Raw genomic sequence first — 18,676 nt, forward strand, 5'->3', positions numbered from 1 at the left:
AGACGAGTAACCAGATGTTAATTAATATATGAATATCGTTTTTATTTCCAATCGTCTGGCTGTGGTTTGAGCAAACCTATGTCCCCCAGCTGTTGCTACATGAGACACAGCCAGAGCAAAAACAGAGCTCGAGTTCAGCTGCTCTGTTCCCAGAGCACAGACTATTACCCCAGCTGAAAGAGGAGATGCCTCTGGGATGTGCTGTCCCCAGACATGACACAGCAGTGTGACATTCTCCTGCTATCCAGTGGAGGGCAACAGGGGACACGCTCCCAGCTGTCTCTCTGGGGCTCAAAGCCCTGCAGAAATACATCCAGGTCTTTCCACCTGGACACCACAGTCCGGTGGGATTTCAGCTCCCAAGCAGTGATGGTTTATACACCAGATATGTGGCTTATGGAGGAGTCCCTGGAGCTTTCCCAAATTCTCCTGGATCAAGCCCCAGGGAGCCGTGCCCTGTCCCCACAGTTGGTCCCACTTTGAACAGGTTGGGCTGGAGGTAGTGGGCCACCACATTCAGCCTTTTGCTATCAAAGGTTTGATTCTTCCTTACTTCAGTTGGAAGACCCTTTCTAAGCTGATCCAAGAATTTCCTTTCCTTTTCTCAAGCTCTCATCCATCAGTACCATGTGGTTGTGCTGTAACCAGCCAGTGCATCCAGGCATTCCTCCTTCTCCTGCTTTGTTTCTGCCTGCAGAGGTTCCTGCTAACAAAAGAACTACTTTAATGTCCATCTTAAGTTGATTTGCATTTTTAAATATTAAAATCCATTCCATTTCATTGCTGTAGCCCTCAAGTTACTTTAATTTCTTTTGACTGATCCTCTGATCTTCTGTTCACTAATAATGCAGCACTTCATTGGTGCTAAAATCACTGCTGTATTTCCTGTGAGAAATAGGAGTGATTACAAGGCTGATTGTTGAGGATCCCTGCTAGTGATAACTCAGTTCCCAGCACTTTCTTTTCAACACAGCCTCTTTCATCTGTCCATACTCAGTCCCTTACCTGATGTATAATTTGTCTGCTAATTTCCATCTTTTCAAGCTTACCTAGTCGTGTCATGGTGCCTCTGGATACTCGGATAAATTAGATTTTACCGCAGTCCTTACATCTGGGGAATGAACTGTCTCATTGAAGACATACATCAGGTTCATCTCACACAATTTACTAAGCCTGGGGTTGCAGTTTATTCTCTTTGTCTCCATGGCATTAACAATTCCTCCCTTTAAAAGATAAAAAAAAAATAAATAAAAAGGCTCTATAATGAGATAATTTTCTCTCTCAAAGCTACACCTGTGCCTTGAATATCAGCAAGAAGGGCCAAGCTATCCAACCTCTTTGCCCAACCATAGATACATTGACTTTCTCAAGGCATCCCATCTTCTGCTAAGCCAAGAAGAAAGCCTGTGACTTTCTCTAAATTGCCTGTGAACTCCCTGACACTCTTGCTTTGTTTTTGTTTTTGCTTCTGTCCTCCCTCCCTCCCTCTCTCTCTCCTTCCTTCCTTCTCAGTCGCTGGCTTGAGGAGAATAACAGTGGAATCACCCACATTGCTGTGGTCTGAGCAGGTTTCTCTCACATTATGTCTAAATAAATATTAATATGAAAAATTGAATAAGAGCTCATTGACAAATTCAGCAAATATTTGCCCCTGCCTTCCCTTCCCAGCCACCTGGCTCCAGCAGGAAAGTTTTGACCTTTCTCAGACCAGAGCATTCAGGAAATAAACACTCGGTTTATTTTCTTGGAGGAGGAGGAAAATGAAAATACCATTATGGGGCCTGGAGCCCACATCTCAAATTTTGGGTGGCTGGAAGCAACTTCAGGCTGCTGCCATGAGTGATGGCTTTTGCCTGTGCCTTCCAGTGACAAGTTATCACAGAACTGGCCAGGATGGGCTGGAGTGGCACCCGTGGTCCCACCTTGATGACCTGGAGGGCTTTTCCATGCCCTGGGAGGGACTGTGTTTCTAAAAAGCTCCCAGACAAAAGAGACTGAGTCTACAAGCCAATCTTTGCACTTGAAAAATTGAAACATTAGTCTGAGCGGCAGCAATGGGCAGAAGGAATGAAGAGAAGGAAAAACTAGGATGTGACAGTGCCTGCTCACATGGGGGTGTGGTTCAGGCAGCCACAGCTGTGACTGTTGCTAGTGGAGACCTGGAGCATGGACTGTGGAAGCAAACTCCCACCTGAAAGAAAGGTGTCTCTTGTGCAAGGCTGCTTAAGGACCTGAAGGCTGCAGGGTCACCCTGACTTCCAAAAAGGACTTCGAGGGTCAACTCCTTTTTGCTTGCTGACAGCTTGGGCAGAGGCTGTGATGGAAGACAAGAAGACAAAGCTGAGGAGAGGAGGCTCAGGCAGTTGTGTTGGGGCAGTGCAGGATCCAGTGGGCTTTGGCTTTTTGATGGGGCTTGTGTTTGTTCCTGCTTTTGGTTTGTGAATAGAAGAGGGGCTGAGGTAAACAAGCAGGGATGAGGCAAAACAAGATGATAGGAGGTGTGACAGTGACTCAGGAAATGAAAATAAGTTGTCGCTCTGAGTTCTGTGCTGGTTAATTGGATGCCTTCTGGGAGAGGAAAGTCTATCAGGGGAATAAATCAAGCAAATGCTGCAAAAAGGCTTTTCTGGAGAACCACAGAATCCAGTGTCTGGGACATTCTCTGGGTGTTTCTGTTGTCTTCTGGTCTTCTTGCTCAGAGGAGCTGCATGGTTTAGTGCCAGGCTCTCAGCTGGCACAAATCACTCCATTCCCACTCGTGTCAGCAGAGCTGCCCAGGCTTCTCTCAGCCTCTGGCAGGAGCTTCACCAACAGTTTTCTCTCTGTCTCTGTTTCTCTCTCCTCTGAGGAAATGATCTCTTGGTGTGCTGTTACGGAGGTGTAGGAGAAACAATAATACAGAAGTACAGGACTGGGTTCAATATGGTAGCAAGTTGCTGGGGAAAACAATCAGAAAAACCTGAAACACAACAGCTCAAGAGAAGCCACCCTGTTCAGAGCAATTGGAGAGGCAATTCCTTTGTCAGTAGTCATAAAGATCTCCTGCCCCTTCAGGTTATAGCCAAATCCAAAGCCACTAACAGGCAGCTCAAAATGTTTATAAAGTTTCCCTTGTGGAACCTCCTAAAGGTTCAGGCAGGTCTTTGGCCCAGCCCAGCCTCAGTTGCTCCCTACCTTTGCCTTTGCTCCAGGTGGGCAGAAAGTGGGCAAAAATTGTTCCTGGGATACCACATGGTGGCATTCCTTAGTCCTCCAAGGATGGAGCGGTGGATCCCGCTGTACCTTTATCAAGACTGACTAATTATATATTACAAAGGAGTTTGCAGGAATCTGGAGTGGAAACTACCCCCCCAGGCCAGCTAACTCACACCTAAGCACCCCAGGCTGCTTTCAAGGCACAGCCCATGCCAGAGCAATCAGATCTGCTGCTGGGAGGCTCCAGGAGTGGGACCAAAGCTGGTTTATCCCTCTCTGTGTGTGATTGTGTGTGTATATGTATATGTGTGTGTGTGTGTGTGTGTGTGTGTGTGTGTGTGTGTGTGTAAAAAGTGCATGTGTGTGTGTGTGTATTTTACTATGTTAAGCTATAAACTGTATGGGTTAGGTATGAATTAGAACCTTATAAAATGTGTTTACTCATTCAGTGTAACTCAAAGCAGGGATTAAACAGTAGGAAAAATTGACCGGGAGAATTTTCCAAGCAGAAAAAGTTTTACAGCTCTCATTGTGAAGTGCAGAGGGAGGATTTTTTTTCTTTTTTTCTTTTTTTTTTCTTTTTTTTTTTTTTTGTGCTCAGGATTTTTTTCAGGGCAAGTATTTCATGTTTGAATTTTTATGGTTAGTAGATGAAAGGAGGGAGGGGGGACAGCTGAAGAGGAAGGATGAATGGTGGAATAGCAGGAGAGCATTCTGGCAGGCAGGATTCGCCCCAGGCACCTGAGCCCCATTCTCCTCTCCATCTCTTATGACAATGTCCTTTTTGTGCCAGTGGCATCCAGGAGGGCCTCCCCATGGCATGCTGTGCTCCTAAACAGTCCCTGCTTTTCTCATCTTCTTGAAGGCATCTTTTATAGGGAAAACAGAGTCCCACAATGCTGCCGAATTTCAAGGGAATGGCTGTGGGAAAGGAGCAGTGGAAGCAGAGGGAGCAGGGAGATGAGGCTCTGCTGAATATCTCAGGCAAGGGAAGAAGAGAGAGAGGAGCAGGGAATGGGGGTGGATGGAGGGTTTACAGACTGCCCTTCTTCTCATAAAGAAAGTCTGGACAAAGCACACAGGGAATAATCTCCCCACTATCAGGTGAATCATCCTGTGTCAGTTCCAGTTGAGTGATGTTTGATCAAGAGCAAGGTGCACACAACATGGAACCATTTAATTTCTTATTTCTTCCCCTTCTTTGATGCAACTTTGTTTCTGCACCCTCTGTTTGGTCACTTCTACCTTCTAGTTCTTGGTGCCTTGGTGAATCATCCCTGTCTCCAGGTCTGGTGACCCTTGCACAGTTAACAGAGCCTGACTCACTCTCCTCTATGTGTTATTTCCACAGCCTTAGGAAGATTGGGTTTGGGTTGTTGGGGTTTGAGTTGGTTTTTTTTTTTTTAATTTTCCACTTCACTTTATGAACATTTTCCAGGGGACCAGGGAAAGGGAGGGGAGAAGAGAGACCTGAGAGGGTTCATTGTTTGGGTAATTTTCCCTACTGCTAAATGTCAACATCCTCCTACGCTTGATGCTTAGGATGGGGAGTAGTGGGGCTTCTATTTCAGGCTTTGCAAGGGATGGGAGAGATTCATCTTATCTCTCTAACATGGCCCAAGTGATGTTTGGGTTCTATTTACGGATCTGAAGAAAAGAGGGAAGTGATAACCTCACTGTGTGAGCTCTGGATTGGCCACCTGGCATTGGCTTCCCTCATCAGCACAGATCCTGGAACAGCCCTGGAATCCATTTACCACTTGGCTTAATCCCTCTCTGCCCATTCTGGGAATCTGTCTTTTGTCATCTGAGGGGTCAGATGTTGCACAGTTGCTGGCGATGACACGTCTCCAGTGAACCGTCCTACAGCAATGGGCGATCCTGGGCGTGGGGAGTGTGCCCAGGTACCTCGCTTTGCCAAGGACATCTGGGAGTCAAACAGCTGTTCCCATCACAGAGGGCCTTTGGTGAGATGGGCTTCCAGGGCACGTTGTCCATCACAGCTGTCCTAGCCATTCACATCTCCCCTTTCCTGTGGATGCCAGGATTGATTTGTCGTGGTTACTGGGAAACATGACTTTAAATTCTCAGCAGAAGGCATTCGATTCATGCCAGCGTCCTGCACACTTACAAGAAAGGGTTAATAATCCTTTAGAGATGAAACTCAGCTATTAGTGGTGGGAGAGCTGCATTGGGACTCTGGGTTATAGCCTTGAATTTGCCTTTTCCCTGCTACCTTGGAAAAGTAATTTCCTTTCTTTGCACCCCTGCTCCTTTGCCTGATGTCTGTCTCTGCAGTGCAGGTGTGTGTCACAGCAGAGCTCATGTCTTGGCTGAGGGATGTAAATGTTGCCACATTGTCAGAGGTATTACTGACCTTTGGGGAGTGCACTGAAGTGTCTGCATGTCAGACACCTTGTTGACACGAGTTTGGTCCTCAAGGAAACAAGGTCACCTCAGCTTAAGAAATTAGAGGTTGTATTCTGTCCTAGTGAACAGCAGGATAGTCCAGTGGAGTGAGAGATCCTTCTCACCTTGTAGTCCTAGTGCTGAAGGTAGAATGATTGCTGAGATGGATGCTGAAATCAGCTCCTCACTGCCCAGAGATTCTCAGCTCTTTTTCCTCTTCTTGTGTCTTCTAATGGATCAAAACTGTGAAGAAAAAATGTCAGCTTCGTTATGGGGAAATCACAAAGTGAATGATTCATAAGCTGTGTTAAGAAAGCTGTGGTGAATGTGCTCATAGTAATTCAGGTAATTCCTTGTTCAAGAACTGATGTCAGCTCTTACATGTGTTAGTCCTGACCAACTGGGTCTTTTCTAGCTTCTGAGTTGGGTCAGATAATTGCTTATTTTTAGAGTTTTATCCCAGTATCATCTTTGGCTTCTGTTGTGATACCTGCTTGCATAATTTGAGAGTTATGGAAAGAGGCACAACCAAATGACAGGTTTTGTCATCTGAGTTTTGAGGTAACTGAACGTATCTACAAAAATATTTAGAACTTGCTGTGTTTGCACAAGTTTTAACCTCAGTCCTTCAAGCTTGTACATTAGTTTATCTGGCACATGAGTGTAATGGAACAACTCACATGAGTAAAGCTAAACATGTGTAAATGTTTGCAAGATACGGGTCAATAATTCTTTGGAAATCATAGCAAACCAACCCTCTATTTTCTTACACAGTGGTATTCTCCAATCCATCTTAGGCAAGTGATCTGGAATATCTGTAATAATCATTATGGTGTAGTTGTTCCAAATAGCTCACAGCCAGGATGCAGAAACTCCACTAGTGTAAATTGTTATTGTTCCATTGACTTCAAGGGAGCTACAGGAGATTTTATGAACTGAGGATCTGCCTCCCCCCCCCATTCTCAAATGTCCAAAACTGCATAATAGGCCAAATAAGATGTCTGCTTTCATGCAGGATCCTCCATGAGGACCAATTTGTTAAGTCTTCACTGGCTAACAGTTTGCAGATTTGGCTGCAGTTGGGTTTGCTGAGCACTTTGGAACATACTGGTCCAAAGTCTTATCTCTAATTCATCAGCATCTATCCTTATTACCTCTATTTAGAATAAATGGGACCAAAAATATTTCAATATTTAAAATATTTGAAGAATATTTTCTTTAAATTGGTTGCCATTACACGTAGTGGTTTTGTCCACTTTCCAGGACTGAGTTGTGAAGTGTAAGAAGGGACTGGGAACAAGATCAGGAAACACTGGCAATATAGAAGTCCAAAAATTCCCAATAAGTGCAAGAAGAAGTGAAGCACAGACCAGCCAATGACTTTTCAGCATAGGTTTACATGAATTTGATTTGACAAATTACCCAAGATAATTATGTTTTAGCAATTAATTGCACACTGAGGTTCTTTCTAGGAAATGTTCCTCTCCCCCCCCCCCTCCTGCTAGTCTGGTATTTCAATATTTGTGTAAGGTTTGATCTCCAGTGGTTGCACATCAGCCAGTGGGGTTCTGTGCAGCATTAAACTACTGGTCATAAAGAGATGAAAATTAAGGTAAGAGACTTCTCAGTAGAGCTGGAAATGAAGGACCCAACCCCGATGTTTGGCAGGTCTCCCCTGCTTTCTTCATAGACCATCAGGTCCTAGGCAGGTGAGGAAGTTTGTGTGTGCACATGTGGAGTAGTTGTATCACCAGAGTCAGTTTGGACTGGCCAGAATCACCTTGACACTGGTCTTTTTTTTAGGGAGCTTATGTTGCAGGTTTTGGTGCCATCTCTGAAGTATCAAACACATCAGTTTATGCTCTGGGTGGCTCTGGGGCTGCAGCAGGGCTGGTGAGATTCTTGGTGAACTTAAGGATCCAAGCAGTCCCTGGATCTGCTGACTACAAGCCCTGGGGACCACCAGGTGGTCTGGACTATTGGTCTATTGTTTAGAAATCCATGGTTTAAAAGAAGCTAAAAATTAAAGGAAAGCAAGAATGAGGGTGGGAACTAAATCTGTGGTGATGAGAGAGAGAACTTGTTCTGTGGTGATGGACAAAATCTTCTGCCAGACAAGAAGTATCTGAGGACAGGGCTCGTGCCTTTGCTTCGTGCCTGCACAACTCCCAGCACAAATGGGTTCCTACTTTGCCTTGAAATCAAGAAACTATTTTAACATGCTGCAGAGCCGAAAACAAACTCCAAGGGAATAGATGAATTCACTTGGACTCTCCACCATGCTAATGTGAATACGTGGCTTTGAGATGGGAACTGGCTCATGCCTGGATATCTCCAAGCGTAGCAGAGTCAGCTTGTGTCTGGCTGTGGTTGACCCTTAGCAACCCAGTGAACCTTGAGAAATACTGGAGGGCTCACACTGCAGAATGAAATGCTTTAATTCTCACTCTCCTCCATCATCATGCTGCCTTGGGGAGGCATTTTTACATGAGCTGAAGCATTTTTTCTGAGCCCTTAGATATTGACTGTGAAAGACCTGTGATATGCAGTCTGTGGAGAGCTCAGGTGGAGGAGCAGTGAGTCCTGCTGATGACTCTGAAAGAAGAATGCACTCGTGATTAACCTTGTGCATCACGTGTTTAGAACATTGCAGCTCATCCAAAGTAAGACCATTTCCTTTTGCTTGACTGGCTGCTCCTGATAAGAACAGTGCAAGGCAGCCCCATCCCTCTGTTCCACATGGTCACTCCATACAGTTCTAGCCCTGGAAAGCACCAGCAAAAGCCTTTGAGTGACTTGTGTGAATGCAACTTTTGCTCTTACCTCAGCTAAAACCTTGATCCTTAAATTTAGCCATTCTCAAATGCCTTCTTCCATCAACAGAGGAAATGGTGATGGGAAGCCAGAGGAAATGAAAGTCCAGAGGAGAGCTCTTCATCATTATTAAAATGTCTAGTAGCATACTGACATAGGAAACAAATTCCCCCAAAATTCACAGCTTGGGCAAGGTGAAGTTGTTCAGAGAGCTGTGATTGGAACTTTTGTACGAGTTGGCAAGTGAGGCAAAGTCTGTGCCCGAAATTGCACAACGTAATCACTGGCTTCTTTGCCACAGCCTAACAACCTGTGCCCAGCCAGAGGGATTCCTGATGGATGCATCTTTGAGAAAAGCCATGAAAGGAAATTATTTCTGAGGTTACAGGGTTTTGGGGTACAGGGCCTGGGCTTCCATCTAGCGCAAGGCTAGAATGCGTGGATGCTCCCAGAGCGCGGGCAGAAGATTTTTAGTAACAACTAGGCCTTTTTATTTCTTTTATAATCTGGCAAGTCATGTAGGGAAGGAGGTTTTGACATCATTCCACCAGGATCAGTAGGGATGGTTTGCTTTTAATGATCTAGGCAGCGAGACAGACCATCTGCTGATGTAAATCGGAACAGCTCCGTTGCCTGAAGTTATGTTACACTAATTTAAATCAGCCCATCATCCCCAATACAAACCAACCACCTTTCATTGCCTTCCCCCACCAAGTGCCACATCCAAAGTGCATTAAACCCAGGTACAACCTCATTGTGGAGGAACCACCCTGCAAACCTGTGCTCTCCATATACTCGTCCAAAAACCGGGTCCAAGCTTTCTGCTCGCAGCCCTCATCTGAACCTCCCCTCCTTGGCTGCAGAGCCCTGGAGGAACAGGAGGGTGGGACGAGGACCCCCAAAAGGTGACACACTTGGAGAGCTGAGAATGCCATTTTTCTCCTCACTTCAGGAACCAAAACCTGGCAAGAGAGAGTGGAGTAAGGTCTCTTTTTCCATCTGCTTCGCTGGCATTGCTCTGGAGGTCACCACCGGGGATGGAGGTCCTCGCTGGGCCCCATCTGCCTTCCCCGGGCTCCCTCATTTATGCCCACTTGGGCCTCTGACATTCTACTCTGTTTTTCTTTCCTTGAAAATGGATCGGGAATTGGGAGCCGCTGCGCAGGAACGCGCCTGTTCCCCATTACAGCTCCACCGGGGCTGTAACACGATCGTGCCTGCTCCATACCCACACAGATATTTATTTATCCATACAGCCTTTCTCCTTGTTTTCATTAAGTTAGGCAGAAAAGGTTAATCTTTCTTCTGCTAAAGCTTCAAAACCAACCAAACTAAATAAAATATGATTTCTTTCATTTCTTTTTTTAAAGGACACTCTCTCTCTTTTTTTTTTTTTTTTTTTTGGTTTTTTTCCCCCTTAAGTACCAGAATGAGGTCACAGTCAGAGATGCCACAAGAGTAAATTGAAAACAGGTTGAAAAAAAGCAAAAGGGAGAAAGACAGGGAGAGAAAACCACAATCAGAAGAAAGTGCCTGGTAACGTTGCAGTTTCATTCAGCCCAGTAAAGAAGCTGTCAAGGCAGAGACATTGGTGCCTTCCTACTTTCCCCTTTGTGCTCTTTCTAGGAATCTTGAAGGTGAATGGCAGCAGGGAGGTCTCCTCTCGTCTTAATTTCCACCTTGGTTTGCAGCGCCTGGGTTTTCTCCTTGCTGCTCTTGGCACGGGGACATGGGCTGAAGGTGTGGGAACGCCTGTGAGGGTCCCAGAGCTTCCTTTTGCTCCTCGAGCCTCCTGGAGGCTCCTTGGCCTCGCTCTCTTGTTTAGTCTGGTTGAACTCAGCGCCGTAACTCGTGTTGTCTTCGGTGGGATGGTTGATAGGTGATTCATCCAGGCTGCCGTCCGCAACTGCTGGGCGCTGGCACGGGACACAGTGGAAGGACTGAGGCAGACTGAGGCTGTTGGATGCTGAGAGCGAGTGGTCTGAGCCTGCTCCCATCCATTTCCATTCCTCAGTCCCCGTTCCTGCCCGTCTGAGCCTCCTGCCACGAGAAATGTGCCTCGCTCGAGAGCAGGTTGCCAGCTCAGCCTTGCAGACAGGCAGCTGAGCCAGGGGTGTCCTCCTCCTCCTCCTCCTCTGGAGTTGAGATCCTAGGTGGCTATCCCAGAGTGTCACCGGTGGGTTGACCCCTGGCCAGAGCTGGTGTGGCCAGGAGAAGTTTGCAAAGCTTCCCAAAATGGGGCTGACCCCTCTGCAGGCTCCAAGCATGCTGTTATTTCCCTCTGTTTTAGGGAGAGCCACACCACCAGAGTCAGCGTGTGAGACATTTAGGAAACCAAAAAGAGAAGATTTTTCCAAACTCCACAGCTGTGTCTGTGGATTAGGACGAGGCAGTAGCAAGGGGTTGCACTAGAGAGAGAAGGAAAATGCCACCTGGAGGGAGCTGCATCTTCCCAGCAGCCATTAGTAGAGGAGAGACTGATTTTCAAAAGCTGCCTGGGGAATTGGGTGGTTTGGGGCAGACCAGTCTTGGGAAGGCAGGAGCGTGGAAATGAGGGGGAAGAGAGTCCTGCAGGGATGTTAACTCCTTGCAGTTGGGAGTGTCAGCATCCCATTGCTGAGCACAACTGCCCCATAACCTGTAATCGGTGTGCAGCAAAGAGCATCTTTTGCTCTGTGCACAGCACTTTCCATAGTGATGTTGAGATCTGCTCTGTTTTTTTTACTGCTGAGAAGTGAACACAGGTGAGGCATCCTGAGAGGAGCCAGTCATTTGTCCTTGATATCTGTAACAGCTTATTGCTTTATTTAGCGTGACATCAATTATTTATTACTATTAATGAAGGACACAGATGGCTGTCTGGTCAATAAAATATCTCCTACTCCACAGAGATGATCTACTTAGCTATCATTTACTCTGCAGAGAACCTTTGGATTCTTTCTGAAATTTAATAACGTGAGCAGAGATACTATGGCAATCTAGAAGGTTTGTGCTTCAGGGCTGCTCTGGGAGGCTGAAATCCTTCTTTATATTTGCTGGCGGGGTGTGTGAGAACACAAGTCCAGACGGGAAAGAGAAGCCCCTTTGCTTTCCATCACAAGCTATTTATCCATATAATCCCTTTTATAAAGTGATCAAGCTCCTTCTTAAAAGATAGTTGGGTTATTTGCCCTTCTCAGGAGTAGACTGTTTATTCATATCAAATTTGCTTCCTCTTGCCATTACTGCCCATTAGCCTAACTGTTTCTTTTCCATCTGATTGCCTGCCCTTTTGATGTATTCACAGATGTGTGTCTCTGTTTGGCCTTTTTTGTCCTGCTTGTGTGGTAGATTTGAGCTTTTTGTTCTCTCCCTGGGAAGATTTCTCTCCTGCTTTCCCTGTGCCTTGGTCTTAAGCACAATGGAGCAACACTGCACTGATCTCTCACTATGGCCTTGGCAGGGCCATGTTAGTGGTCAGTCACGTGGGCCAAGTGGTCCAAGTGTTCAAGGCCAGGTTGGATGGGGCTTGGAGCAACCTGGTCTAGTGGAAGATGTCCCTGCCCATGGCAGAGGGGGTGAAATGTGATGAGCTTTAAGGTCTCTTCCTACTCAACCATTCTATGATCATCCTCTCACCATTCCAGCAAAAGCAGCTGTTGCCTTAGTTCCATTCCACTGACAAGGTCCCAGTCTAAATCTAGAGAACAGCTTGTTTTCTGCTCCTAAGAAAGGTTTAGGAAATCTCATTCCAGCTGCTCTCAGTGCACTGTGCACTGAATAGACTGAGTTGTCTTGTGTGAGATGAACAAATACAGTCACTGTCTGCTCTGCTTTGCCCTGGGGAGAGCTCAGGATGGCAGTTCCCTGCATTGGCTGCAGATTGACAGCTCTGGGTAGTTGGCTTGTCCCTGGGGTGTCCCTTCCCCATCTTTGCTCTGTGGTCTGTGCAGTCTGGCACCACCAACAATCTCACTGCTTCTTATACAGGTGCAGAAAAACTCCCAGACTTGAGGCTGAGGTTTCAGCACCTTTGTATCTAGTTTACTGTTTTCATAACAACCCCCTTGCTTTTGTTTTATTATAGCAGGACCAACGAGAGGGGAGAGTTTCCCAGAGGCTCAGGACTGAGCACAAAGCACCCTCTTGCTTTTCTTGGGTTTTCTTGGAAGGGTTTGGCCCAACCCAAGTTGAGACACTGCTGGCAGACCCTGAGAGCTTCATTTCCTCTCATGCAGAGGGACAGAAATGCAGCCCACACCTGGGCAGGTCTGATCCCTGGCAAACCAGACCATCATGGGAGGCAGCTGCTGCTGTGTGTCAGGGCAGTGCTCACAGACAGCCTGTTCCCTCAAAACTACCCCGACAGACCATGGGAGATGAGCACTCAGAGCACTTAGAGCCTACCTTAAAGAGAGTTATCTGTGCAATTTTAGTCATAGAATGGTTTGTGTTGGAAGGGACCTTAAAGATCATATTGTTCTAACTCCCCTGACATGGGCAGGGACACCTCCCACTAATCCAGGTTGCTCCAAGCCCAGTCCAACCTGGCCTTAATGCACACTTTGATTCAGTGGTTGCACATGACATTTTCCATCTCATTTCCAGTCTCCTGCAAGTCTGGTTCCACCCTCAGCCCATCCCATCTCTTGTGCTCCCTGGCACAGATGTCCTGGCTGATGCTCCTACCTGGGGACTGCCCAGTCCAAATCTCCCCTCGGTCTTGCCCAGCTCTCATCACAGTCTCTCTGCCCAGCTCTTTTCTTTCCTACCCCTTACCAGCTGCTTCCTGACTCAGAATGCTCTGGAGGAAGGCGTGAGATCCCAGAGCAGGATGATCTGTCCCCCTGTGAAGGTTCTTCCTGGTCAGAAGGGAGGTTGCTTGAAGTCTGAAAAGCCTTAAAACCTTTTGCTCTACTTCAACAACACATTCTATTCCTCCTTCTTTGTTAAGTGTTTGTGATTCATCAGGTTTGTAAGTCATGGCAGTGTCTGTTCTCAATGACTCCTGGTGACAGGGAGTTCCCCAATCCAGCCCAGCGCCATAGGAAAAGGGATGGAAATGAAAGTTGGAAATGAGCAACAGGGCTTTGCTTGTTTGCTTAAACCATAAACCCAGAGCTGAGGGACTTGCTCAAGGCCGGGCAGCACTCATGACTTCCAAGCAGTGATTTTACTGCTGCCAACCCAACCTGCCCGTTGAGTTGACTTGGGATTTGCTGCGGACCTGGGACCGGGAGCTGGGTTGAGCTGCAGAGACCAGTGACAGAGCTGCCTGAAAAAGTTTGGAAAGAACAAGTCGTGCTGGGAGCATTAAAATGAATAATTAAGGCTTGGATTCCTTCGGGGAGGAAAAGAATTTATTGCTGCTCTTTTCTCTAGCCAAGGGGGACATTTGTTACCGAGTTGTGTATTTTGAGACAAGACGCAAATGCGGTTTGGGGGGCTGGGGACACAGGGATTTTTTATTCTACCTGGCTAATCCAGCCTCACAGTGGAACATTCTGAGCTGGTTATACCACTGGGTTGTTCTTTACGGTCTATACCGAGAACCTGGACTCTTGCTATGTTTCAGAAGTCCTCAGTCACTTTTGCTTTTAGTAAAATAAAGTGCTGAGAAGGAAATTCTCCTCCTCCCTCTGCTGCGATGTCTTGACATTTACACACGCACCAGGTACCCAGCACAGCAATCTGGGCCCAGGTTTGCTTACAGCAGCACAACTCTATCAGCTGCAGCAGCTTCTCTGATTCCCATCATTGGGAATGGGGGCACAACCAGGGCAGCTGCTCTGTCTTTTTTCACTCCATGGTACCTTGGGCTTTCAGTTACACCGGTGTGAAATGGGAATTAAAGGCAGTGAGCTCTAACCAATAGACAGCCTACCCACTGCGAGGAGACAGGTTGCACAGCAGTGGATGGTCATGCCCAAAAAGCTTAATAAATGGAGCGTTTTCAGTTTCAGCTGTGTCATGATCTAAGTGTTTAATAAGCTTTATAAACCAGAAGACCAAAAAGAGAAAGGGTTTTTTCAGTATTTTTAATTAGTAGGTTTCTTCGAATGCTTATAAAGAACGAAGTGTTCTTCAGCACAGCTGAAGGGGCTCCAGTCAGAGCTCCAGGAGCTGGCAGAGTGCACAAGAAAGGGAGTGCAAAGCTACTGACTGTCATTGAATTAAAAAAAATAAAATCCAGGACATCGAGAACAATTCCATCTCAGCTCTAAAAATGTCTCTTTTCCTGCTAATCTGAGATAGCAGAAACACATTTTGCTGAGACAGGTGATTTTTGGAAAAGGCTATGCTCCGTTTAAGAGCTGAACATGCAGCAAGGGCAGGACCCTCTTCTGGGTCCCTGAAGCTCATCCTTGAATGATGGTCCTGCCTGCAGTGTCTGCAGCGAGTCCACGGGTTCTCTCTGTGTGCTGTGAGTGCAACCACTGCTGTCCAAGCACTGACTTGGCCCTGGCCCTGGTTCCTGCAGTGGGTCCCTGCTACAGCTCATGGCCCAAACATGTCTCCTTCTTGCTTTATCCCTAGGTGGCATTGTCCTTGTAGACTTGGGGCATTCCATGGCCACAGCCAGCTAGGGTCTGTTGGCTGCCTGTGCTGTGTAGAGAGATATTCCTACAGTGATTTTTAAATGGTCAGCAGTAATTTTGCACCTGTAACTGATGTTTTGGTCTTGCTCATCTCTTTGCCCTCCAGGAGAATCCTTGAGCTTTGCGGATGATTTGCTTTCTGGCCTCGCAACGTCCTGCGTGGCAGCGGGTCGGAGCCACGGAGATGTCCCTGAAACCAGCATCTATTCAGTCATTTTCAAGTGCCTGGAACCAGATGGTCTGTACAAGTAAGGAGAGGCATGTGGGGAGGTGCTGGGGGCAAGGAGGGATCTCCAGTGCTGTTATTTAATTTTTATTGACCTTTTTGGTCAGCACTGAGTCCAATTTGTGTGCACCAGACACTGGGAAAATGCTGAGACTCTTCCTGTTGCTTTGGGTGTTACACTCAGCTAGTGAAATGGAAAACCAGTGTCTGCCAACATGGAGCTGGAGGCACTGGGAGTCAGTGGGAGACTCCAGCATAACTCCCAGTATCAGTATTCTGGGCTTCCAGGTCCATACCTCGTGGGCAGGCTTGTCTCTCATGGATGAACTGAGCTGATGAGGTCAGATTGGAGCAAGTTGCTGAGTGCCTGGTGGGCTGAAATAGATGTCAAAAGTGTGATAGGTGCTTGTATAAGTTGCTGTTCCTATTAGTATGGTGCATACAGCAGACCAGAGACCAAATCCCTTTACCCACCACCCAGTTATTTTGGCAGGGATGGCTGGTCATGCCCATGCTGATGCTCTTGTACACTTGACTCTTCTGAGATATTCTTTGAGCACATGGGATTGGATTTTCTGTTTCAATCCTGTGGAGTAATTAGTTTCCAAAGCAAAGGGAAAATGTCAGGATCTGAATTTTAATTTCTTCTTCAGTGTTGTTTGGAAGGGATTTGGGCTTTCCATCCTGGCTCGTTAGCCAGGGCATCCTCTTTCTTGAGAAAGACATCAGGAGTCAGACCAGTAAGAGAGGAAAAATAGAGAAAAAAAGGCAAGGAGACAGAGGAGAGACAGAGTAAGCAAGAGAGAAACACCCAGGGCTTAATGTCAGAGTGACTGTAATAATTAAAACACATTTTGTAGTGAGTAATGAAACTTTTTATGGGACCACAAAAGCATTTAAAGCGAGAGCTGGCAAATAGTCTGTCAGCGAGAACTTTTTAAGACCTTGATTAATACTTTCCCTTTGCCTCCCCCTCCACCACCCCCAGTTAAGTATGTTGACAGCCTCCGAAGCCTTTATTGCGCATCCCTGGAGCAGGGCTGTCTCCAGGAGCACCCTCCAAGTGATACCTCTTGCCATTTAACAATTTCAAACGTTCTCTTGTTAAATATCTATAATGCATAAATATAATTATTAATATCTCTGGCTGCTCTGAAAAGGTGCCAGGGAGAGGCTGGAGAGACCACAGAGCTCGTTAATAACCCGACACCCATAAAACCGGCCGGTTGTGAGCTCTCAGCCGGTCTGCTCCCGGCTGCCAGGGGCACTGGGAGAGGGAAGAGCCACTGGGTTTGATGGAAGCTGCTGCCACAGTGAACACACTGAGCTGGGAGCCAGCAGGTCTGGCTCTTTGGGCAGCCTGGGCTGCCAAATCATCTTCCCCATCTGCCAGGCGGGGATAATTGCGCTCACCCGTCGCTTGAGGGGCTCTGTGATCTAATTCCTGATGTCTGCAAAGGGCTGGGAGAGCCTTGGGTGGAAGGCAGAGGGCTTTGTCCAGGGTTTTGTCATCCCTGTGGTCAAAGCCAGGCTTCTGCTTCCCAGTGGTGAGGCGCATTGCCATGGAGGGGGTCAGCAGAGCCGGCAATGCCCCGTGTCCTGGGGGTGGCTGTGGGCAGCTGCTGCTCTGTGGGTGCCCCTGGGCAAGGGACAGTAGCTTTTGTGGGGAGCTGTGGCTGCAGGCAGGCAGCAGGCAGCCAGCAGGCAGCAGTCCCCTGGCACCAGGAAGCTTTGGACCCCGTCCTCTATGGGTACAGGCCCTGGGGTGATGCACAGTGTTGGTTCTGTCCCACAGCTAATGCTCAGCAGGGCTTGTCACGCCGTTCCCAGGGCTGTGTGCACGTGGGTGGACACATGTCTGTGTTGGCACCTCTGGTGCTTGGACCCACACTCCTGGGCATCCAAAGTAAGTGCATGTAGGCACACTACAGCCCACCCTGCTCAGTGCCTGCTGCTGCCCCAGCACAGCAGCGTGGACAGATAACCCCCTGCCCCACATGTTTGCATGTGTGCCGTGGGTGCTCCATATCCAACACACACGTTTGCTCCCACCTGGGACCCAACCAGCACATGTTTACTGAGCATTCTCAGATACACAGGCACCCACATTAAATATTCCTCTGCTCAGATGTCCACACAGTTGCAACACAGCGTGAAGAAAGCCAGAGCAGTGAAATGTGAGGCTGATGCTGCTCCGCGCCCGCACAGACGGAACAACAACACAAACACGGGCACGGGGTCATTTCTTAAATTGAATTTCTTCTGCTTGTTTCATTTGTTTCTGTGGAAAAAGAGCTATCTTGGAAGGCTCCGGGCTGGGTATAATCCTGATTATAGCCACTCATAGGGCCCTGTGCTGTTCTCTAAGCTGTGAGGTGAGCACACAGCCTGCAGCATCAGAGCTCTTCAAAAACAAGTGATTTGCTTGTGAAGTAGTCTGAGGGTATCATGTAAACCAAGCATGTGAGATCACAGAAGTCTCTTCTGCTCTGTAAATGTGTCGGACATCCCATCCCTTTTCTTCTGTGGTACCTACAACAATTACATTCTGCTGTGGACCATTTGTTTGGAGTATTCCCAGCCTGAGATCAAAGCTGGGCTGCAGTATGAAAACAATCCCCCAAAAATGCTCTACAAGCAAACAAATAAACAGAGTTTGATTGATTCCTCTGCTTTTGAGACTTCTGTAATTCCAAAACATAAACGAATAAAAGGAGAACTAATTTCTTTGTCCTTTGTAATTTCAGTCTGACGAAAATATGTTGCCTGTCAGCCCTTTTCTTCCCCTTGCCTGTAGCACACTGGGGTTGAGATGCTCTGAGGGTTTTCCAAGGAAAAGTAGGTTGTGTCAACAAAGACACATGTGCTCCACAGGCTTGTGTACACGTATGGACACTCCTGACAGTCTGTCACACATGGATGCTCATCCATGGGGATCCATGCTGCAGTCATGGGAATGAACTCGTGCACACACACAGGGATAATGAGGATGGTCCTTGAAGGCTGTCAAGTTTGGTTGAAGTTCTTAAAAAGTAAAAGTCTTATATTCCTGCAAAATGCATCACAGGAGAAGGGACTGCTCTCCCCTGAGGGCAGCTAGACCAGAGCAGTCTGTCAAGCTTCCTCCCAGGTGGATCTGGGAGAGGATTGGGGTGAAGAGGGCAGAGGTAGAGATGTCTGTGTGTCTCTTTAGTGCTCACCTGGCATGGGCCAGCCAGCCCAGCCAGCAGCCAATGCCACTCAGACTGATGCTTTGGGAGCCTGGGAGCACCATGCTGTGACAGGCTCTTGTGATGCACCAAGCACCAAACACCAGTCAAGAAAAAGGGCACTGGCTTTTCTCAAAGGTCAGACTCAGCCTGGAGGACTGAGCATCCTACAAACCCATCTGATCTCTTCACTGAGGAGACAGGAGCTTCCCTTGTGCATCAACAGCCTCTGTGAGGCTTCAGCC

At 47.3% G+C, this 18,676-nt stretch overlaps 1 protein-coding gene across 1 annotated transcript in view; it reads left to right on the forward strand.

Annotated features, from left to right (window-relative positions):
- LOC116796992 (astrotactin-2-like) overlaps positions 1-18,676 on the forward strand; it is a 101,333-nt gene that overhangs the window by 56,005 nt on the left and 26,652 nt on the right. The window contains exon 5 of the mRNA XM_032708050.1: positions 15,103-15,244. Within this exon, the coding sequence (XP_032563941.1) occupies positions 15,103-15,244 (142 nt within the window). The remainder of the gene's footprint in view (positions 1-15,102; positions 15,245-18,676) is intronic.

Source organism: Chiroxiphia lanceolata, chromosome 21, assembly GCF_009829145.1.
Source record: "Chiroxiphia lanceolata isolate bChiLan1 chromosome 21, bChiLan1.pri, whole genome shotgun sequence".
NCBI lineage: Eukaryota > Metazoa > Chordata > Aves > Passeriformes > Pipridae > Chiroxiphia > Chiroxiphia lanceolata.